This window comes from Gallus gallus, chromosome 1, assembly GCF_016699485.2.
Source record: "Gallus gallus isolate bGalGal1 chromosome 1, bGalGal1.mat.broiler.GRCg7b, whole genome shotgun sequence".
NCBI lineage: Eukaryota > Metazoa > Chordata > Aves > Galliformes > Phasianidae > Gallus > Gallus gallus.
In genome coordinates this window covers 195217103-195241372 of record NC_052532.1, presented here as the reverse complement: position 1 = coordinate 195241372, position 24270 = coordinate 195217103, and the positions used below count along the sequence as shown (strand labels likewise).

General features: G+C 49.6%; 1 protein-coding gene and 1 long non-coding RNA gene across 3 annotated transcripts in view; both read right to left on the bottom strand.

Moving 5' to 3' along the window:
• The window catches only part of FCHSD2 (FCH and double SH3 domains 2), a 120264-nt gene extending 104339 nt beyond the window's left edge, over positions 1 to 15925 (bottom strand). For both annotated transcript variants that reach the window (XM_015280992.4, XM_015280993.4), the window contains exons 1-2: positions 15686 to 15925; positions 12297 to 12394 (exon numbers count right to left, since the gene is read on the bottom strand). In XM_015280992.4, coding sequence (XP_015136478.1) covers positions 12297 to 12394; positions 15686 to 15706 — 119 coding nt within the window. In that variant the 5' untranslated portion in view covers positions 15707 to 15925. The remainder of the gene's footprint in view (positions 1 to 12296; positions 12395 to 15685) is intronic.
• A 7326-nt stretch (positions 15926 to 23251) lies between these two features.
• LOC121109252 lies at positions 23252 to 23899 on the bottom strand. Its single transcript, XR_005844619.2, has 2 exons — positions 23764 to 23899; positions 23252 to 23637 (listed from the first exon to the last, which is right to left on the bottom strand). It is a non-coding gene; the product is annotated as an uncharacterized LOC121109252 (long non-coding RNA).
• Between the last annotated feature and the right edge of the window lie 371 nt (positions 23900 to 24270).

Here is a 24270-nt window from a genome sequence, read left to right as displayed (position 1 = left end):
TCTGTCTTTATTTTTAACACAGGCACTTCGTCTGCAAACGATGCACTTCACAAGGTCACATTTTCTGTACCACTGATCTAAGCCAAATGCTGCATTTCACTGCAAACAACTACCAAGAGTCACCACACCACTGCCTTCCTTGTAAAGCAATGCTGCACTGTCGTGCCAGTACACAGCTCGTATTCCAGGCTAGTTTTTGCTTTATGTTGGTAGAGGACACCACAGAAAAAAAATCTATCCTTGCCACAAAGCACTGCTGCTCTAAGCAAGCAACAGAAAGGTCTCTCAGCTCTCTGCAGCTCAGGGATGTTCTTCATCACCAGGCTGGTGGGACGCAGAAGAAGCAACAGGAGAGCCACCGAAACAGAATGACGCTTTCTGAACTTGGTGTCATTGCTCCAATAAAGAGAAATGGCAGAAAAGGCAGCTATGCTTCTGTAGGCAGAGCACCTGCTGGGCAGAGAGAAAGAAAAAGTCCTGGGGTTTCCTTCCCAATGGCACCAGGACTGGCAGGGCACTGCCTATCTTCCAGCAGTTTGCCACTCAAGCTCAGCTCACATCCTCTCCTGGAACAGTAGACACCCCTTATTTCTGCCTGTTCAATCCAGGAACGTTCTGTGAACACCACCAGCCCTTTCCAGCACTGCTTAGGTGAGTCCCACCCCCTTCTTTCCAAAAAGCAGAACCGTAAACCTGCTGCCAACCATCCTCTTGGAAAAGACATTTAAAAGAGCAGAGGAAGCAATTGCTTTCCTCTTGGAATGACAGAATGGCCTGGCCATCCAGCCTGGCCTTGAATGCCTCCAGGGATGGGGCATCCACAGCCTCCTTGGGCAACCTGTTCAGTGCGTCACCACCCTCTGGGTAAAAAAAACTTGCTCTTCATATCCAACCTAAACCTCCCCTGTCTCAGTTTAAAACCATTCCCCCTTGTCCTATCACTGTCCACCCTCGTAAACAGCTGTTCCCCCTCCTGTTTATACTCTCACTTCAAGTACCGAAAGGCCACAATGAGGTCTCCCCAGAGCCTTCTCTTCTTCAGCCTGGTCTACTGGTTGGTGACCCTGCACATAGCAGGGAGTTGAAACAAGATGAGCATTGTGGTCCTTTTCAAACCAGGCCGTTCTATGATCCTATGAAATGGTAAAAATTCCCCTGGCATTAGAGGTAGTCGGGTCACTTGTGTCCCAAGGATGGACAGAGACTGGTGGATCAACTTGAGCCAGCATTAAAATCCTGCATATTTATGAATGAGAGATGCATGGTCACAGACTATGCTCACCTCCCCAGCTGGGACACAGGAGCTTCAAATGTGTAAAAAAACAGAGCATACAACCAGCCCTGTTTTCTAGCAAGTGGTTAGTTCAAAGCAACCATTAAAGCATACATCAATACAAATACGGTAATCAGGTTTAAAAAAAAAAAAACACCTTAAAATACATCTCAACATCACATACATTGTTTAAGCTCTGCATAACTTTGCTAGATGACAAGTTTTCAGGCAAACACTACTGGGGAAGCCTGCACATGGGGCACCAGCTCACATGAAGCCTTCCACGCCTTTCCCACAGTGAGCACAGGGAAAACACTCAGCTGCCCCAAGGGCACTTCCCACATCTGTCACTGCAGACAGAGCTCGTGAGCCAGAGGACTCAGCACCTCCCAGATCATTGCCCTTCTGAGTTCTTGGCTATTTTTGTGCGTTTCAAATGCAAGTGAAGAAGCACACACAAATCGGTCTTATTCCATCTGCTTGGAGAAGCTGCAGGAACTACTCCTCCTTCGTGTCTTTTCTACTACAGGGAAGAAAACGAGGAATACAGGGAAGCACTACAACTCCAGCTTAACAGACCCAAAGAAATCTTTTACACAGAACACTTCAGTACCCGAAAGACATCAACGTGCTCGCTGAATGGAGATCTGAGTGCTCCTTTTAGAGGAAAAGATGAGATTGCCCAAATGACTAGAAAAGGAATTAAACCACAAGTCTTGAATTGTTTTGACACTGTCATCTCCACGAAAATCTGTCTGCAAATGCATGAGTGCTGCTGGCATCCTGACCACTGAGCTCAACGAGGTGCTCCTGCCTCCCTGCTTCCTCGCTCTGCACCACGGTCATATAACTACTGCACCACTATCCTGCTCTTTATCAATATACAGAGTACATATCCAAATCTTAAAGCAGAGCTACACACGAGCAGAGAGCAGCTCCATCTCCAAAGGGACACACCTGCTCTATGCCAGTTCATTTCCACAGGATAGCTCTGGGAAGAGTTCTGAGCAGCAGCACAGAAGGGTGGTATGGCACAGAGCAGAATTCCTGCTGGTTATGCACACTGAGGGAGATGCCTTGGAGGAACTTCTGTTTTTAAAGACCATCCATGTATGCAGGTATTGCCAGTATATATCCCTGTACTTGGCACTGGTGAGGCTCACCTCGAGTACTGTGTTCAGTTTTGGGCACCTCAATACAGAAGGGACATTGAGGTGCTGGAGCAGGTCCAGAGAAGGGCCTGGAGAATATGGCCTACAAGGAGAGACTGAAGGAACCAGGGCTGTTTAGTCTGGGGAAAAGGAGGCTGAGGGGAGACCTTATTGCTCTCTTTCAGTACCTGAAAGGTGATTGCAGCAGAGCAGGGTTGGTCTCTTCTCACTGCTGACAGGTGACAGGATGAGGGGAAATGGCCTCAAGCTGTGCCAGGGTAAGTTTAGGCTGGATATCAGGAAACACTTCTTTACAGAAAGGGTTGTTAAGCACTGGAATGGGCTGCCCAGGGAGGTGGTTGACTCACCATCACTGGATGTGTTTAAAAACCCTTTGGATATGGTGCTCAGGGACGTGATTTAGAGGAGGGCTGTTAGGGTAGGATGGTTGGGTTGCTGTTGGACGTGATGATCTTTAAGGTCTTTTCCAACCTGAGCAATTCCATGTTTCTACGGTAAACTAACTGACGTTTATCATCTTGCACAAAATAAACTTATTAAAAAAATGATAAAAATCAGAGGTCTGGGCTTTGCTGTGATTGGTTTTTAATCAAGTGGGCCTCTCCGGCTGTTCCTTCACTCTTGGATGGAACTGAATGCTCAAAGTAATTTCAGTAAAAGAAAAAATGGTGTTTCTGGCTTGGCTCCCCCAGCTCTGCAAACATACTGCAGCAGGTCCTGCACAGAACACATGAACACCTCACCTGCCCACTGTCACACAACTGTGTGGACTGACAGCATTAAGAACAGCAGAAGAGTGAGAAGATAAAGAGGAAAATGAGAAGTAGGACCTGTTTCTACTTAGGTGTTGGCAGGCAGCTCTATTTACCTGTCTGCTTATCTAGCCAACCAAGATCACATAGAGCTAATGAGAAACAACCACACAAAAGCAACATGAAAGCAAACTCCATAAACAGCAAACACATTCCAGTCACACATAAGGCCACTGCCATCTATGCCCTTTTACACCAGTGGCAACACAGCTGAAAGCAAGCAAAGTACCCAGAGCTGAGGAAGGCTAAAAGCAGGCTGGGCAGGCAGCAACAGCAGGAGAAGCAGCAACTGGAAGCTACAGCTCTGATGCTGCTGCATGATAGTGCTCCTCTGCCTTCACACATCGTTCTAGTCTCTCTCTTTCTCTCTCCAGTCTCTGCCTATTTTTAGGGGGAAAAACAGACATACTGATCTTTAGATCAAACATAGAAAGTCAGCAGCCTGGCACGTGGTAATGCTTCAAGGGAGGAAGCCATCGTTGCTTCAAGAGAAGATGACTGCTCGAGAGCCACGGGGATGTGGCACTGAAGGCCATGAGGGATGCTGGGGATCCTGGGAAGGCACTGCCAACCTTCATGGTTCCATAATTCTACTTTACATTGCTGATGAAAACACAAAAAATGTTTGGGCCAATTTTTAAAGCCCTCATTTCTGTCTCTCAATTTCAGAATTCAAACCAAAGTACTTCCTCCTTTCATACCCTCTGATAATAATTAAGTGATATCTCAAACTTCCAGCCATCTCAAATACTGCCAAGAACGCCTCGCAAGGGATACAAACTCATTTATTCTAATATTCAAACACCTTTAAAAGCATTTTTCATCTCAGATCATCTCAGAGTACCATACCCTCAAGAAAAGTTTTGGCTTCTTTGGGTTTTTTTTGACCCTCTCTCCAAATACGAGCACAGAGTACAGCACAGTATAGGGGCTGAAGCAGAACTCAATGGCCAGCCAAGAACCGTGAGTCCCCAGCACCAAATAACCACTCTACATTGGCCTTTATCTGACAAATCCTCTTTTCACCTCCACCTGCCTTACAAGAACACTCCTTCCCTCCTCTGTCAGAACCACTCACAAGCAGAGAATGGACCCAAGGTTTTCAAGGCTTGATGAGAGACAAGAGCACCATTCCCTTCTGATTCTGAAGGTGGATTTGAGGCAAATCCAGGAATTCAAATATTAAAAGGAAATTCGACAATTCATGAGACACAAAATACACACAGGTCCCAATTACACCTCTAGGTAAAAACATACAAACTACTTCAGATGGAGCAACAACTATCATATTCTTCAAGTCCTGTGTGCTTCTAAGAACAGAGGCATCTTTCTGCCTGTAACACAGTCTGCAGCAGGGTCTGTGGGCAAAGCTTTACTTTCTTATTAAATCAAAGCACCACCATGCTCAAAGTGCACCAGGGGGTATTTTCAGAGCAGTGGTCACAGCACTGAGCTTGCCAGAGTTCAAGAAGCATCTGGATGATGCTCTCAGACATATGGTCTGATTGCTGGGAGGTCCTGTGTAGAGCCAGGAGTTGGACTCAATGATCCTTACAGGTTCCTTCCAAATCAGGGTGACAAAAACTGACCTTGCCCTGAGCCAGCATGGTAAGGCCCAAACCAGTCCAGAAGAGCCAGCTCTGGTGATGCCAGCCCATCTCCTGCTCTTCTCCACAGCCTGCCAGCACAGGCAAGAGAAGAGAATCTGGGCCTAGAAATCAGGTAGCACGATGGATCATGAGCCAGATTTGGGGCCACCAGCAAAAGAAAGACATTGAGCTCTTGGAACAGGTCCAGAGAAGGGTCACAAAGATGATCAGAGGGCTGGAGCATCTCTCTTATGGAGAAAGGTTGAGAGAACTGGGCTTGTTTAGCTTGGAGAAGAGAAGGCTGCGGGGAGACCTCATGGTGGCCTTCTGGTACTTGAAGGGAGCACATAAACAGGAGGGGGAACGGCTGCTCATGAGGGTGGATGGTGATAGGATGAGGGGGAATGGCTTTAAACTGAGACAGGAGAGGTTTAGGTTGGATATGTGGAGGAAGTTTTTCCCCCAGAGGGTGGTGACGCACTGAACAGGTTGCCCAAGGAGGCTGTGGATGCCCCATCCCTGCAGGCATTCAAGGCCAGGCTGGATGTGGCTCTGGGCAGCCTGGGCTGCTGGTTGGCGACCCTGCACATAGCAGGGGGTTGGAACTGGATGATCACTGTGGGCCTTTTCAACCCAGGCCATTCCGTGATTCTATGATTAACACAGCATCAGCTTTCCCAGCAGCTGCACATCTCCACCTCCACCTGGGGATGTCTAAAGTAACTCCAAGAGGAAAGACAATGCTGGCACAGAGGGGAGGGGAAGAAAGAAAATGTTTACAGCCACATGAGCTAGATGAAAAGGATGGAGAGTCCTCTATCAACAACCTCAATGGCCCGAGCCACAGCAGGCACTGTTTACAGAGCCTTTGTGTAGGTTATGCTGGAGAGGCTGAAAGCACTGTCTGCAAAAAATGCTGAAAGCACTATTGGCAGAGGATGCAAAACCTGCAAAATAAACCTTTTCCCACCAAACAAGATGAAACAAATACAACAAAACACTGTAGGAAATTAAGCCAGGCTACACTGATTGTGTCTGGAATGATAAGAATGCTTTTCCTCTTCCCAGCAGAGCTTTATCGTGACACTGGCAGGACGTCCTGGACACCTCCAATTCCCCCTGCACAGGGCTTCAGAAGTAAGAGCCTGGATTAAAAGCACTTTGATGCTCAAAAGAAAGCTCTCTTTACAGGATCAACCCCCAGGATTTGGTCCAGCGAAGCTGCTTGTTCCTTCCAAATTGCCTGCGCTGTACATTCATAGAATCACAGACAGGTTTGAGCTGGAAGGGACCCTTAAAGGCCACCTGGTCCCACTCTGCAATGAACACACACAGATCCATCAGGGCTCACAGCCCATTCCCTGACCTCAGGTGTCTGCAGGGATGGGGCACCACCGCCTCTCTAGGCAACCGGTGCCCTTACTGTAAACAACTTCTTCCTTATATCCAATCTAAATCTCCCCTCTTTTAGTTGGAAACTCATTTTCCCTTGCCCTATCATGCTAAAGAGTCCAAGAGACATGCTTAGCTTGGTTGAGTGCTGGTTACACGCTGCACTACAGAGATGGTAAGGCAGTTGTGCAAAGTTACTCAGCGTTACAACTGCTGCTCTGCTAGAGCTGAGCTGAGTAACACCATGGGGAAAATGATGGCCAGCTTCAGGAAGGACCACGTTGGGATAAAACCCAGCAGGAGGAACACCACCACAGCTTTCTGTGAGCTGAAGAGTTCATCCTTAAGAAGGGAGCATTTAGTCTAAGCTGAAGCATGTGCTGTACCGGGCACCAGAAGCCTCTTCCTATGGCCTCCCAAGTCATATGCACCCAAGGCACAGAGCTCACCACTAAGGCAAGCTAGAGCTCTCCTGAAAGCCAAACCTAGAAGCCAGAAAGGGGAAAAAAATGTATTCGTTTTCTTTCTGATGGACATAAGAAATGAACTGCTGCTTTTTGAGACTGCTACTTTTGTTCCAAAAAAACAATCACCAAAAATAAACCTCCATCAGCTAACCAAGCGCTGCAGAGCCACTGAGAAATACTGAGACAGGAGATCTACTATATTTTTGTATGCCCGGGATTAAAAAGAGAAATAAAAATAGGAGTGTGGTCCATTTCTCAATTTCACTGTGCCAGGATAGCCACAGTGTAATGATTCAAGCCTATGTTTATACTGAAACCTATTTTTTTTTTTTAAACTGAAAACTTGGACTTCCACACCCAGTAGGCAACATTTTTTAAGTGCATTCCAAGCTTCCCTCAAACAGTTCCAGTCAAAACATCACCAGATTTTAATTCCGTCAAGAATGCGAGCATCTCATTAAAGGACTGCCTAATTATAGGTAACGTGCCCAGACCACAGATTCTGTGGCATCGTTATACAGAATAGCATTCAGAAGTAACACTACCAACCTTCTGAGAGAAGTTCTGAGATCTCTGCAGCGTGTTACAGCACAGCAGCAGAGAATTATGCTGCCTGTCTTCAAGTCATTAAGAGCCTGGAATTAAACCTCACAGTGCTCCAGCAGTCACTGGTGGTGAGAAAGAGCAGCCCAAGAGGAAAGAAATGCCATCAACTCTCAAGAAAACTGCAAGATTTAAAGGGGGAAAAAAAGCTTGCAGGTTAAGCAGTCTCATGCAAGGAAAGCCTTTTCAAGCAAGGCAAACCCAGTGTAATATAACATTGTCCATACAGCTGTCCTGAGTCTTCCACCTTTGTAAGGCTGCAGAATTCAGAACCTGCAGAAGGAAACACTGCTCCTGGTCAAATAGAGCCAGGAACATCACGGCTGCTGGACGGAGCAAAGAACTTTGGAAGAGAAAGGAAAGGTGATGATGAAAGACAAATTTCTGAGCAGTGTAAAGGGGAAAAAAAAGGTGACGTTCTCATGGAAAGCCCTCCCAGCTGCTTCAGAGCTCATCAGGAATTAGAAAAACCATGATGAGATTCCCCCTAACCAGAGGCAAGCCACTCCAGAGCCCAAGACGGGCTTCAAGAATATCCAGGTGAGCTGCATTCCCTGCAGCTGGGACCTGGAAGGACAGGAAGAGAAGGAAATCCTCACTCTGCCTCAGGACAGGAAAAGCAAAGCACTCTCATGACTTTCCAGAATCTCTTATGGGATCCTAGCATATATGAATATCCATACACATACATAAATACATATTCTTTATCTCCAGCCACTTAACATTTAGTAGCACCACCCCTGCTCTGACGAGGCTGCTCCCCAGCACAGGGCACTAAGTGAGCTGGGTTGTAAGCTGCCATGTTAGATTTATTGTATTTAAAACCAGAACCATTATTAGCTTCTACTTCAGTAAGCTGACTCCCAGCCAGAATTGCCATAAACCTTATCACAAACCTACCAACAGCACTGGTGCAATCACAGAACTGCAGCCACGTTCCACTGGAGAGTGCAAAGTATATCCACAGCAAAAGGTTACATGCACTTTATTAAGCTGAGCATACTCCAGTACATAAAATGGCATGTTAGGAGCACAAGGAGCTAACTAGAAATACATATTCATTCATATCTTTTTTTTCCAGTGTGCACTGCTCACTCAGGCTCGTTGTGACAGGCACAAGGCAGGAGATGCTGAAGCGCAGGGAATGGTTTTAAACCAAAGGATTTAGTTTAAGGGTTTTAGTTTTAGGGTTTGAAACTAAGGAATGAAGGGGAATGGTTTAAATGGTTTTAAACTAAGACAGGGGAGGTTTAGGTTGGACATTAGGAGGAAGTTTTTTCCCCCAGAGGGGGATACACTGGAACAGGTTGCCCAAGGAAGCTGTGGATGCCCCATCCCTGCAAACATTCAAGGCCAGGTTGGATGTGGCTCTGGGCAGCCTGGCCTGCTGGTTGGTGACCCTGCACATAGCAGGAGGTTTGAAACTTTGAGATCCTTTTCAACCCAGGCCATTGTATCATTCTATGACTGACCACACTGCTGTTCCATCTCAGCCAGAAGGCATGCAGTCTTTACATCTAATTCAACACAACCATACAGTCAACTGACTCCAAGTGATGAATCAACACAGGATCAGCACATCCAGACTGCAGAAAGTTTGCTAAGACTCAAAGCAGGCGGCCCTTCCAGCCCTGCAGTTCCTAAGGTTGCAGCCCTGCCTTCTGCTGGAGCCTCGGGGTGCAGACTTATCTCCAACCACCACTGAGGAGAAGAGCTGGGAAAGGGGCTGAGTGCCCTCACCCACCTGGCTGCCCCAACACAGGAATCCACAGAGCGACAGCACGAGGGGCTGGCAAGCAGGGCTGGCCCTGCAGAGGCAATGCAGACTTCAGCGTGGATTAAAACTGCAATGTAACCACTGGCAAAGCATGAAAGCAAAGAAACGATGTAAAAGAAAAAAGCATTTTATGACTACAATTGCAAAACCTGTGAAGGCACACAAAGTTCCTCAGAAAATGAGGCCCTGAGATAACACGCAAGGTAAAGCTGCTATCAGCTAAATGGATCATACACAGCACAGGCTACAGAAACATCAACTGGAATACCAGCATGGATCAGGTGGAGCTCTTTAGTTTTGCAGACACACAAAAATCTATGCCTACATCTTGGCAAACTAAGGACAATTTCACACCACTACACATGACCTCCTGACTACCACCAATCAAACAACGCCATGTTTAAAACCAGAATAAGACATTTGAGAACCACCAGCACCTCTGATACAAATCCAGCCATTCCTAACCCAGTTGGCCACTGGGAATGAGATGAACTTGCTGCCAAGACACAGCATAGAGCAAAGCACGTGCAGCCAGGGAGAAGCTCTGAAGGATGTCTGCATCACAGCAACAAAACTCAGAGCCTTTTCCCTCAGGAAGGCAAACTCTGCAACTGTAACAGAGATAGACAACCCCTTTCTAGCAACACCAGCATAGATCTACCACATGAAAGGACACCATGGCTTCAATGAGCTACAGAAGACGCCACGCCTAGAACTGTGCCAACCGAATCACTTGTTCCGCCAATTCCCCAGTCACGGAACACGAAGAAATGTTAACACAAAGAGCCAAACAGAGATGATAAACACAGACAGATATTTTTAAACCTACTTGCTAATAGACTTCAAACACACATTTTTCATTATAGCCTTGTCAGGTCATAAAAAGATACTCCAGCTTTGCTGCTACTAAGCTGTCACACAGAAGGGAAAACGCAGAGCAGTTTGTAAGGCTGCAACAGATATTACAATTTTTATACATATTACAGTTTTACGTTGTGTCAGAAGTTGTCCAACCCCCAGCAAAGCTTTCAGCTCAACTACCTGCACGTAGCTTTGTCAAGTTCCAAGCACGCTCTCCGTAAGCAAAACACACTGCCTTTCTTCTCGGCCTCTATGACCTGAAGCTATATCCTTGGCATGCTAAACACTGTATTATCAGTGAAAAAAGACACATTTTAGATGTAATTAAGCACGGTGGTTTGGTGTATGTACAGCCCTAAGGAGATGTGCTATCTGCGGAGGGGTGGAGAGAAGCCAGTTACACCTGCTTGCCTCAGCCCCGACTAAGAATCCCATTGGGAATAAACAGCAGCAGCCTTCATCTTCTCCAAATGACACAGTTTAAACCTTCCAACTATAAACACTGAAAACAGTGCTCAGTTTTGGAAAAAAAATATCAAAGCTACTGGAATGAAAAGTATGTTTATGATCTGGTTTACTGCCAAAAGTCATCTGCCTCTACTATAGCAGACAGTGGGCACATTTCAGTACACAACTCATAAGAGAACTTTGTGATCTTTTCCTCACATCCCTTCTGCATGACAGATATTTGAAGTTTTATACAAAACTGGACTGAAATGATATTAAGAATGTAATTAAGAGCATTAAAGCCCAGACAAGTGCTTTGGTTTATAAAGACTGCGTGCACGGTTTGACTGCCGGCACATATATGCCAACATATACAAAACAACATTTTTCAGCAAGCATTTCTAAGCCAGAACTCTGCTGTCCCCTCCATCCCCATTCTCTGCTATCTGAACAAGTCATGGAGGTGATGGAGCTGTCATATCCCATTGCATCGCTCCATGTTTAACATGCAAATCCACACAGTGATTCTGCAAACACAGACTGACCGTAACACAAATGCTGAACAGACCGTGCCTGTTTACTGATCACCTTAATGAATTAAATAATCCCATCTCTTAATCCGTAACATCAACATTTACAAATTAAATTAACATTAAAAATTATGTTATAATAAAAATAAAGCATTCTGAGCCAATGTTTCCACGTGTTTTGCTGCTCTAGAGCCCACAATGCTCAGGATACCTTTCTGCAGGAGGGCAGACTGAAGAAATTACAAAGAGGAGGAAGGCAGCAGCCCCACTGCTGAATGCTGGAAGGAAGAACCATTCTAACAATTGGTCCAAGCAGAGAGACCAAACCCCTACAGAAAGCCAGGCACCCACTGCCACCTCTGTTGTTAAAAGGAAACTTTTACGTTAAAGGATCACAGAATGGCCTGGGTTGGAAAGGCCCACAGTGCTCATCCAGTTCCAACCCCCTGCTATGAGCAGGGTCGCCAACCAGCAGCCCAGGCTGCCCAGAGCCACATCCAGCCTGGCCTTGAATGCCTGCAGGGATGGGGCATCCACAGCCTCCTTGGGCAACCTGTTCAGTGCGTCACCACCCTCTGGGTGAGAAACTTCCTCCTCGTATCCAACCTAAACCTCCCCTGTGTCAGTTTAAAACCATTCCCCCTCGTCCTATCACCATCCACCCTCATACACAGCTGCTCCCCCTCCTGTTTATACACTCCCTTCAAGTCCTGGAAGGCCACAATGAGGTCTCCCTGGAGTCTTCTCCAAGCTAAACTAGCCCAGTTCCCTCAACCTTTCCTCACAGGAGAGCTGCTCCAGCCCTCTGGTCATCTCAGTGACCCTCCTCTGGACCCACTCCAAGAGCTCCTTGTTGTGCAAAAGCAACACAGAATTGATGGCATGTAGGTTTTCCCTACTGATCTTTAAATTATAAACGCAAATATTTTCTTGTTTCTGGTAAAGAAAAAAAAAACAAACAAAAACCCCCCACACCAATCTATTTAGGAGTGCTGTTCAAAGCTCTTCCTAGCAAGATGTAAATCATCAGTGGTTTTAAAAGATCTGTAATAATTTTAACAGCCTCTTACAAGCAGTAAATCAAAGTCTCCGTCTATTATATAGAGAAATACTGCTGAAAAGCCCAATGCTTTCGGTATGTTGTTTGGGAGTTGGTTTTTTTTTTAAGCACTTCCCCCGTTGAAGAGAAGAAAAAAGCGTTTGCATTGTGTTAGCTGCAGTTATAATTTCCAGCTGTGTCAGAACTTTAACAGCCTGAAAGCAGGAAATCCAGAGAGGAAATTCCATCGTCAGTTCCTGAAGTTTTGTAACTCAAACGTTCTTCCAAAAACTGGATCCTGAAGGAATTCTGGTAACGCTCTCTGTAACCTTACCTGATATCCTCAAGTAGCTCACATTCTGCCTGATGCTTGGCCTGCAGCTTTGTCATCTGCTCCACCTGGATGTTTTTCAGCTCCTGTGTAACTTTCACCTACAATCAAACACAGGCCACATATAGTTTTGTTAAAGTTTAAGCTAAATCTCGCCAAGAAAAACATAATTCCTTTTGCTCGTTTGTTTTGAAATGGCACATTGCAGTGGAAAGTTGGGACACAGCACTAAGAATGCAGTTTTACCCTAAGCAGCATTAATAAAAGCTGAATTCAGTGCCTGTGCTGACACCACCGGCAGTGAGGCTCCCAAATTAATTCCCAAACGTTAAGGAAAGGGCCATTTTATTTCAAAAGGCAGAGGGATGGTTTGCGTGCAACAAAAGACTTCCACCTGTGAGAAAAGCTTGGAAAGAAATGGGTTAAGAGGGTAAAAATTTGCAACATGTATGCACTTATAGCACTTCAGCTGTCCTACAATTGCTGTCACCTTAAGACAGCTCAAACACAGAATCATGGAATGATAGAATGGCCTGGGTTGAAAAGGCCCACAATGCTCATCCAGTTCCAACCCCCTGCTATGTGCAGGGTCGCCAACCAGCAGCCCAGGCTGCCCAGGGCCACATCCAGCCTGGCCTTGAACATCAAGTTGTTCCTCAGCTGAGCACCAGAAGGGCTCTCTCTGAAAGGCTTCAGGAGGTCGGGTTCAGCGTCGGTGTGATTTTCCTCCCATCCCTGTGATTGTTCAGCTCCATTTCAATCCTTTGGGAGCCTCCCCAGCAACCAGCACTGTGGCACAGGGAGCAGGGATGCACAGCCCTGGAGGGTCACGGGTGGTGGTGTTTGCTCTGTTTTTATAGGGCCCTCTGACCTTCCCGTGACCACAGGGAATCTGTCAGCCTGAAAAGCCATCATCAGATCAATGAAGACATCATGCACTCGTGAGGACAGAATGCCCAACCCAATGGGCGCAGAGAGACAACCCAAATCCCTTCACCAGCCAAGAGGAGGAAAAAAAGAAATCTCCACCTCATCAACTAGCAAAAGCCACCTCAATCCTAACACTGAAACAATCCCCCACAACAAGCACCCTTTAATCGCATTACACTGACAAGTTTTGCACGAGTGCCCACAAGACACAACAAAAAATGAAGGACATCCCATGTATGTCCCCAGCTCCAAGCAGAAAAAGGGTCTATTTTTAATGTGAACTTCAACATTTCCCATCTGTGCATGAAAGAAATCAGTTCAAAATAAACAAACCTACACGAGATGACCCACGTAATGGAAATAATCTCAAGTGCCACCATGTTGGCAAACAATGACACGCACGTTGTTATCGATCAGAAGCCAAACACAAACTAAAATAGCAGTGAGATCCGCTCTGCTTTCGTGAAATGGGAGGTGAGGAGGCAGGAAGGAGACAGGGCTACAACAGGAGGCTTCAGCCTGCATCCCCTCGCAGCCTCCAGGCAGCACAGCCCTGCAATCCCACCTCTGCACCCATCCATCTCTGCATCACGTAGGAGACCTCTGAGATCCACGGCGAGCAGCAGCAGCCCGACTGCATCTCAGCAGACAGCGATGCAAAGGGCACTCACGGATCTCAGACTGCCCTCTGCCACCCTTCAGGAACCAGCAGCTTCCTGCCCCATAGCCAGCTGGGGGGGGCTCTGGCTCCCCTTCCATATAGCAAAGCCCCAGGGTGCAGCCTTCCAAATAGCAAAGAAACCCATCCCCACACAGCAGCGCAGGGCTCGAGATTTTGTTACAGCTCACATCTGCCATACAGCAACCTGCCTGCACCAGGAGCAGCCTTTTCCCAAACCCACAGCTTCAATGCAGCCAGCCCAGCATCACCGGTGCCCACCCTCCCCAGCACCCAGTGCAGAGCTCTGCACCCAGCCCCTCCCTGTGCCTTGATGCCTGCAGACCTCACCTCGGAGCCCCCACCCCATACCCACTTTACCACTGCTCCCTCCCCCACAGCCCTTCCCTTCTCTGCATCTCCCAACCCCAAGAAGCCCCCCCAGAGCCCTATTTCCCCAAACTCCTATGCACACCTCTATTCCTACTACCCCCCCTCACTGTGCCCCAAGGCCCAGTCAGCACCACTGTCCCCCTCACCACCTGCCTATGAGCCTCAATCCCAACGCAAACAAAAATCCCAATCAATTCCAGTTCCCCCCCAAACTGCCTGTAAGCTAACCAAACATAACCCTAAATACCAGTCAATCTCAATATGCCCCATCCCAACAACCAGGATCCTAACCAGCCCCACCACCCCCCCAGACCTGCTCAGGACCCCCTCCACACCTGCAATTCACACACAGCCCCATATCACAGTCATCTTCACTGCCCCCAGATGTGCCCAGGAACCCACTCCCAGTACCCAAACACAACCCTAAATGCATCCCTGGAGGCATTCAAGGCCAGGCTGGATGTGGCTCTGGGCAGCCTGGGCTGCTGGTCGGCGACCCTGCACATAGCAGGGGCTTGGAACTGGATGAGCATTGTGGTCCTCTTCAACCCAGGCCATTCTAGGATTCTAAATCCCACTCAGCACAAATACCCTCACCCTGTGACTGCCCCACACCCAAACACAGCTTCAAATCCCACTCAGCTCCACAACCAACCCCCCAACCTGCCCTGAATGTCCTTCAACTCCCAAGGGAACCCCAAATTCCCATCACTCTCACTGCTCCCCACCCAAACACTGCCTCAAATCCCAAAGTCAGGACCCCCCACCCCACCAAACCAGCCCCAAATCCCAGTCAATTCCACAACCCTCACCCAAACACAGCCTCACACTGCACCCCCCCCAAACACTGCCTCAAATCCCAGTCAGGATTCCCCCCCCCAAACCAGCCCCAAATCCCACTCAGCCCCATTGCCCCCCCCCAACCTGCCCTGAATGCCCTTCAGCTCCAAACAGAGCCCCAAATCCCCATCACTCCCACTGCCCCCCACCCAAAACTGCCTCAAATCCCAGTCAGGACCCCCCCCACCCCAAACCAGCCCCAAATCCCACTCAGCTCCACGACCCCCGCCCCAACGCTGCCTCAAACCCCGCTCAGCCCCACCTCCCCCCCACCTCACGACCCCCACCCGAGCCCCACCCAGCCCCACATCCCTCACACTCCGAGACCCCCTCCCGCTCCAAACGCGGCCCCACCCCCCACCCAGCCCCACAGCCCCCCCAGAACCCCTCCATCTCCTTAGAGAGCCTCAAACCCCACTCAACCTCAGCCCCCCCCCTCTCAAACACCGCCTCAATCCCAGCCAGGACCCCCCCCCCTTCTCAAACCCCACTCAGCTCCACCGCCCCCCACCCAAACACAGCCCCACATTCCAGTCAGCCCCACAGCCCCCCCCACAAGGCGGGCCCTCACCTTCCTCGGCGGGGGCTGCATGGTGCTGCGCGGGGTCTCCACATCAATTCCCCCCCCCGGCAGCAGGACGCGGCCCCCGCTGCAGGAGGAGGAGCGGGAGGAGGCGGCGAGAAGCGGGCGGCCGCCGTCTGCCTCCCGCTTCGGGCTGGGAGAACGAGGCGAAAGGAAACGAACGCGGCCGTCTCCCCCACGGCTCCAAGCGGGCGGAGAGCGGCGTCCCGAGCCGCGGCCCTGAGGAGCGGGGAGGGGAGGGGAGGGGAGGAGGCGGGGCCCGGCGGGGCGGGAGGCGGCGGAGCGCGGCTCGGGAGCGCCGCGCTGAGGGGAGAGAGGCGGCGGGAGCGCGACCCGCCACAGAGGGAGCAGACGAGAGGAGGCCGCCGGGCTGCCTAGAGCGGCTACCATAGAGATGGAGGAACAGAGAGGCGGCGTGGGCGCGGCCCGCGGGGAGTGCGCCGCCCTGCGGCCGGGAGGGGGTGCGTGGGGGTGTGTGGGAGTGTATAGGGGTACATAGGGGGTATATAAGGGGTGCATGGGGGGGGGGGGGGGGGGGGTATATAAGGGGTGCACAGGGGATGAATAGGGGGTGCACAGGGGATGCATAGGGGTGCATATGGGTCCAAAAGGGGTGCATGGGGTGTATATAGGGGAGCGTAGAGGGGGTATAGGGCTGCAGAGTGGGCTCGTGGGAGGTGAGTAGGAGGTGTATGAGGGGATGTTTGGGGTGTGCATGGGGTTTGTGGGGTGTATGGGGGGTGCAAAGGGGTATACAGAGGTTGCATGGGGGGTGAATGTATAGGGGGTGCATGGCAGGGTGCATAGGGGGTGCTTAAGGGGTTGCATGGTGGTGTGGGGGGTTGAATAGGGGATGAATGGGGATTGCTTAGGGAGTGCATGGGTGTGTATGGAGGGGTGCATGGGAGGGGTGGATAGGGGGTGTGTAGGGGTATGTAGAAGGAGTATAGGGGTGCATAGGGGGTGCATGGGGTGTGTATAGGGGGGCACAGAGGATGGATGGGGTGCAGAGGGGGTTCATGGGAGGTGCATAGGGAGTGCATGGGAGTGTATGGAGGGGTGCTTAGGGGGTGCCTGGGGCTATGGGGGGTGCATGGGGAGTGCATAGGGATGCATAGGGAGGTATGTGGGGGGTGCTTTTAGGGGGTGCATGGGATGTGTACAGGATGCATGGGAGGGTGCATTAGGGGAGCACATGGGGTTCATGGGGAGTGCACAGAAGGTGCATTGGGGGTGCAGGGGGTTTGTATGGGTGCAAAGAAGGTGTGCAGAGGGTGCATGGGAGGTGCAAAGGGTGATGCATGGGAGGTGCACATGGGGATGCAGGTGGGTAAGAGGGGGATGCACATGGGACTGTGTAGTGGATGCATAGGTGTTGCATAGGGCTGCACAGGGGGATACCAGTTGTGCACATGAGGATGCATAGAAGGGGCACAGAGAGTGCACATGGGTGTGCACAAGGGTGTACAAAGGGGTGCACAGGAAGGGTGTATGGGGGAGGGCACAGAAGGGGCACACGAGGGGCTGCATGGGAGGAAAGTGAGAGCACTGGAGGGTGCACAGAAGAGGTGCGTGTGGGGATGCATGAAGGGGTACAGACACATGCAAAGGCTTGGGTACAAGGTGTGCACAGGGAGATGCACAAGGGGGTGCTCAGGGAGCGTGCAAAGAGTGAACAGGGAGCATGCAAGGGGCGCACACATGATGCAGGACTGTGCACAAGAGCCCTGCAGTGCTCTGTCCCCATGCACCATGCCAGCTTGCTGCTCAACGTGCCCTGCAGCAGAGCAGAGCCACCAGCTTTGAGCCAAACAAGAGCACCCCAGCATGGTGCATGCTTTCCTGGGAGAGCATTGCTGCTGTGTGGGTGCAGCAGAGCCCGGGAGGCAGCAGTGCTGCTCCCCACCATGCACTGCCTTGGGTTCAGCCTGCATGGCCTGACTCTGCCTCAGCTTATTAGATCTGCTGCAATGAAACCTTTGAAATATTAAACTGCATTTGAACGTTTCCTTGATGAAAATGGCCAGGGTGGTTTGCAGAGCGTGAGGCAATTCTCCTAATTGCATTTCCCCAAGTGCTTCATCACTGCCTCCTTCATCACTGATGTTCTGCTTCACTCCGGTTCCCAACCAGTGACCCCCTCCTTTCCCTGGCTTTAACAGCCTTTAACACTTCCTCAAGCTAAATGCAACTTGGATCCTCCGTCCTCCTGCAGCTATTTGTTTATTTAATGCCACTAATTAGTCGGACTCACTTCCCCCAGGAGGGCTTCCTTAACTGATGCAGTGCAGCAGTGTCCTCTGCTGACACACACCGCAGCTCTGTGCTCCAGCTGCAGAGTGCTGCAGGTGTCCGGGTTTGTGTCCTGCCCTATAGGTCTCATAGAGGGATGCATAGACCTCATATGGGGATGGATAGATCTCATAGGGTTATGTTGATCTCATACAGGGATGGATAGATCTCATAGGGATACGTGGATCTCATATAGGGGTGGATAGATCTCATAGGGATATGTGGATCACATATAGGGAGGGATAGATCTCATATAGGGATATAGAGGTCTCATATAGGGATGGATAGATCTCATATGTGGATATGTGGATCTCATACAGGGATGGATAGATCTCATAGGGATGGATAGATCTCATATGTGGATATGTGGATCTCATACAGGGATGGATAGATCTCATATAGGGATATGTGGATCTCATACAGGGATGGATAGATCTCATAGGGATGGATAGATCTCATATAGGGTTATGTGGATCTCATATAGGGATGGATTGATCTCATAGGATGGATAGATCTCATATGGGGATATGTGGATCTCATAAGGAAAGGATAAATCTCATATCGATGGATAGATCTCATGTAGGGTTATGCTGATCTCGTACAGGGATGGATAGATCTCATAGGGATGGGTAGATCTGATAGGGATATGTTGATCTCATATAGGGATGGATAGATCTGGTAGGGATGGATAGATCTGGTAGGGATGGATAGATCTCATGGGGATGGATAGATCTCATATGTGGATTTGTGGATCTCATACAGGGATGGATAGATCTCATAGGGATGGATAGATCTCATATAGGGTTATGTGGATCTCATATAGGGATGGATTGATCTCATATTGATGGACAGATCTCATGTGGGGTTATGCTGATCTCATACAGGGATGGATAGATCTTATAGGGGTGGGTAGATCTGATAGGGATATGTTGATCCCATATAAGAATGGATAGATCTCATATAGGGTTATGTTGATCTCATATGGATGGATATAGGGTTATGTGGATCTCATATAGGGATGGATAGATCTCATAGGGATGGATAGATCTCATATGGGTTTGGATAGATCTCATATAGGAATATAGAGGTCTCACTGGGATAGATAGATCTCATGTGCAGATGGATAGATCTTATACAGGGGATATATAGATCTCATCAAGGGATGGATTGATCTCATATAGGAATATAGAGGTCTCATATTGGAAATGATAGATCTCATATAGGGCTATATAGATCTAATATGGGGATGGATACAACTCATGGGGTGGATAGATCTCATGTGGGGACATAGGGATCTCATATAGGTGTGGATAGATCTCATATAAGGATGTGTGTGGAAAGCATAGTGTGGGGCACAGTGGAGATGTGATGGATGAATGTGATGATGTTGTCCTGGCAGTGGATGTTGTCTTCCTGCACTTCAGGAAGGCTTTTGGAGCTGTCCTCCATCAGATCCTCGTAGAAAATAGGTTGGATACTAGGGAAAATCTCTTCTCCAAAACAATGGCAATGCAGTGGCACAGGCTGCCAGAGAAGTGGTGTGGTCACCATCCCTGGAGCTGTTCCAGAACCATGGGGATGTGGCACTGAGGGATGTGGGCAGTGGGCATGGTGGGGTGGGTTGGGTTGGAGTTGGGGATCTTGGAGATCTTCTCCAACCTGAATGATTTGATGATTCTACCAACAGCCAATGATGGGCATGGGGAAGAGCTTTGGGGAGTGTGGGAACCACCTATAATTGCAGGCTCAGGGTCACATCCTCGCTGCAAAACTCACTGCTGTCAAGAGGAAAAGCTCCCATTGAGTTCAGTGCTTTTTGGCACTGGCCCCGCAGTCCGCTGTTATCATGGCTTGGTCAAATAAATATTTTGCTGATAACTTCAGAAATGAAAGCAGGCAATGCTCAGCCCTTGGGCTGACAGCAGGCAAAGGGAAAAGGAATTTCATAGAATCACAGAATGGTGGAATGGCCTGGGTCGAAAGGGGCCACAGTGCTCATCCAGTTCCAACCCCCTGCTGTGTGCAGGGTCGCCAACCAGCAGCCCAGGCTGCCCAGAGCCACATCCAGCCTGGCCTTGAATGCCTGCAGGGATGGGGCATCCACAGCCTCCTTGGGCAACCTGTTCCAAAGTGGTGAGGATGGGAGTTTGGCCCTTGGTTTCGTCCTGACTACGCCTCTGCCAAGCACGTTGGGTATGCTGGGTTGCATTGCAGATGTGGGAAGCCCAAGGAGACTGTGGGTTGTGGGTGATCTCAGGATTGTCACCCCAAACCTGGACTTGTTCTACATCACCTTGCCAAGGAGAAAAGGTGGAAAAAACCCCGGCAGCACAGAGGCTGTCCTGCTCCCTTACAGCGAGGGAAAGAAAGAAAACCCAATGGCTGCAATGCCCCGAGCGGTTCAGCAAATAATTCTTCAGCCCATTGATTTTAATCTTCTGGAATGCTTTTGTGTAAATGCGGCGGTGTGCGAACAGCCATCCCATCCCACAGCCCTTCACGGGGTCTCCGGGCTCTGTTCCCTCTGAGATACCAGGGGGAATGGGGAGCTGTGTCCTTGGGGTGGGCAGTGCTGGATCACACGAGGAAGGCAGGAGCTCAACGTGGAGTCAATATCATAACGAGAATATAGGCATAAGTTGGGCTTGTGCATTGTCTATCTCTTCATTCTTCCCTTCTAAACGCATTCCTTGAGGGGGTCTAAACCTCTGTGAGAACAGCAAGCTCTCAGCGAGCCAGGAAAATGGCTTTAGTTCCCTCGCTGCTGCAAGGCTACGCGTCTGCTTCAGTGCACCAGCATGTCGTGCCATTTAGCCCACACCATGGGCAGGGTGATTCATGCAGGAGGCAGCTCCGGCTGTGAAAGCCCTGTGGACAGATGCTTCCTCTGGCTAGTAATAAGGGCGTTTGATGACAGAGCAGATTTTGGCTGCTGAGCCAGCAGAAGCTCTCCTGGCGCGGGGAATTGCTCGCTGCAGTGAGAGGGGTGGTCCTGCATGGGATTCCCCCACTCAGTGGGAGAGCACCTCCCTCCAGGATGTCAGCTTTTGGTATTAAATAGGAATATATAGGAAATAATGCTTAATAGGTGTTGTAGATGGACAGGGGAGTGGATGGAAGAGTGGATGGGTGGGTGGATGGTTACGTGGATGGATAGTTGGATGAGTGAATACGTGGATGGATGGATGGATGGATGGATGGATGGATGGATGGATGGATGGATGGATGGATGGATGGATGGATGGATAAATGGATGGATAAATGGATGGATGGATAAATGGATGGATAAATGGATGGATAAATGGATGGATGGATGGATAGATGGATGGATGGTTACATGGATAGTTGGATGGGTGAATAGGTGGACACATGGATGGATGGATGGTTACATAGATGGATAGATAGGAAAGGATAATGGAGCAGTGAGGGGACTGGAGCACATTATGAGGAACACCTGAGGGAACTGGGATGGTTCAGTTTGGAGAAGAAGAGGCTCAGGGGAAACATTACTGCCCTATACAACTCTCTGAAGGGAGATTGCAGTGAGATGGGGGTCGGCCTCTGCTCCCAGGTAACAGCAATAGGATGAGAGGTGATGGCCTCATGTTGCAGTAGTGGAGGGTCAGGTTGGGTATTAGGAGAAATTTCTTCTGTGGAAGAGTGGTCAGGCATCGAAATGGGCTGCCCAGGGAGGTGGTGGAGTCACCAACCCTGGAAGTGTTCAAGGAACATTTAGATGCAGTATCAGGGAACGTGGTTTAGTTGGCAACGTTGTTGGTAGGTGGATGGTTGGATTAAATGATCTTAGAGGTCTTTGCCAACATTAATGATTCTATGATTCTACAGATGGATGGTTTGATGGATGGGTAGATAGATGGATATATACATAGATAGGTATATAGAAAGGTGGATAGACAAATACATAGATAGATATGTAGATAGATACAGACATATGTAAGTGGATAGATAGAGAAAAAAGAGTGAAGAAATGAAAGGAAATGGGAAACAAATGTATGAAGGGATGACTATAAGAATGAAATTGTCCTTGATAATTAACAATTATACCCTGGGGGTGTCTCAGCCATTCCCTTCCCCATCTGTATTTTGGCTATCAGACGATCCAACCGCACCGTGGTGTAAATAAACCCAGAGACAGAGCCTGGAACCATCCAGCTGCAACAAACCAGATGTGCTGCCAGATGCTTCCAGCTCCCCCTTTCCTCTGCAATGCTCCGATGAGACGTAGGCGGGTTTGTGGGGGCTGTGCCCTGTCTGAAACCACCCAACTCCATCAGCCCCCATGGCTTGGGGTTCCCTCGTGCTCCCCAGTGTCTGTCCCAACCCCAATTTATTGTTTGGTCTCTATGTCAGCTTCATCACTGCTTCCCCCAGGATTGTCTTCGCCAGCAAAGCAGAGTGTGGGGCTGGTGCTGGAGCCTCTGGGCTCTCCCCACGTGGGGGTGCCACAAGGATATGAATGGGGCCAAGCTCTTGGCAGTCCCTGAAGAGCTTTTTCCTTGCGTCCTTTCAGCAGATGATCCTTAATTCATAACGCAGCACGAAAATAGGGGTGCCCTGTGCAACCCAGCATCGGTCTGAGAGGCAAATCCTCTTTGGCTGGGAAATGGTTGGTAATTCTCTAAACCAGAGAGGTGTTGGCTGTCTCCAGGACTGTCAGATCAGGCCCTGGGCTGAGTGCTCAGCTTATTTACACGCCGTATTTCACCTCCTTAGCTGACCAGTGTCAGTCAGGGCAGGTAAAAGATAGCAACTGAGCAACTGAGACGGCTCAAGCTTTGCCGTAGAAAAGGAAAAGCTATTATAGAGATCAGGAAAGCAAAGATTTACGGAGCATGCTTAACTGCATGCTTGGGCATTCCTCGGCTGGAGAAAATCACTCCTTGGAGCTTGGCATAACCTCGTGCAAGTGGCTCTGCAGGAGCCCATGCTGTGACTCAGCCTCCTCCAGGTTAAGCTGGGGTGGAACCGGGCATCCTGGAGCCCAAACTGCTGGAGGGGATGGAGGTCTGGCCGAGCAGTGAAGAGGGCTGGAAAGGAGCCCGTGTGGCCCTGCAGCATCCTGCTTGGGCTTGTCCACCACACTGCAGCGAAGGCAGCGTCACTGCACCCAGGCAGCTTTGTTCCCTGCTGCCTTGGCCTCTCCCCATTCCTCGTCCGTCATGTTTACAGTACCTGGGAGGTGGGTCTGGGATTGATTTTCATGAGAACGCAACCAAAGAGTAAATACGTGTGAGCGGAGAGGGTTGGCAGGTCGGTGGGGGTTCTTTTCCATCAAGAATTGGCCACGTTCCCGCACTGCCTATGGGTGCTGGTGACCAGACGTGAACAACGGGTTCTGCAAGGAGGAACCTGCCCGTCCAGAGCAGGAATGCTGGCCTGGTGCAGGAGGGTAACTGTTCCCGTGTCTATCCAGAAGGGACTTGGATGATTGGTTGGACCGGGTGATCTACCGTTGGAATGGATGATCTTGGAGGTCTTTTCCAACCTTGGTGATTCTTGGTGATGACTTCTCGGTGCTTTCAATAGGGGTGACATCTCCACCAGCGTAAATCAGGTAGGTCCACTTGGCATGAGTGTCGTGTCCCATCCTATGCACTGAGAGTGGATGGGAGAGGCAAAGCGAGGACCTGCAGGAGATGAGGGATAAGTCCAGTGATGGGTTTTAGCCTTTGGGTGGGAGTGACTCTGCCATGGCCTGGTGCAGGAGGGAGAACCACAACGCACCACCCCATCAGGTCTCATTAAACACATACCTCATCTTTTTCCTCTGCATTACAACAGCAGCACAGCAGGAGGAGGAAGGAGGTCACGGAGGTCACAGGAGTGGAGGAAACACAGAAAGTGTCTCCAAGAGCCACCCAAAAACTCTCCTGAAGTTGGGGAGGATCCACAGCTTCTTGTCTCCCCAAAACTCTTCCATGGGACATGGGATATGATCATCGTCTCCAGTGTTGGGACACAGCTGCTGAGCTGCTCTGGGAGGCGGTTATGGGATCTGTCTTCATGAAGATGACCTTCAGCTTCCCGAATTTTACTCAACGCTGATAGCCTGGCCTCGCTCACCCCATTGGCACACATGAGGTTTCCTGGCTGCAAGGCAGCACAGTTCATTTGGCTTCAGGTATGGCACCGCGTTGGGATTCCTGAGACCTCAAAGGGGTTGATGTGACCATCAGAAAATGGTGGCTATAAGGAGGGATGGAACACTGAGAAAAAAAGGGATGAAAGGAAAGGATAACAAGAGACAACAGGAGTCAGCG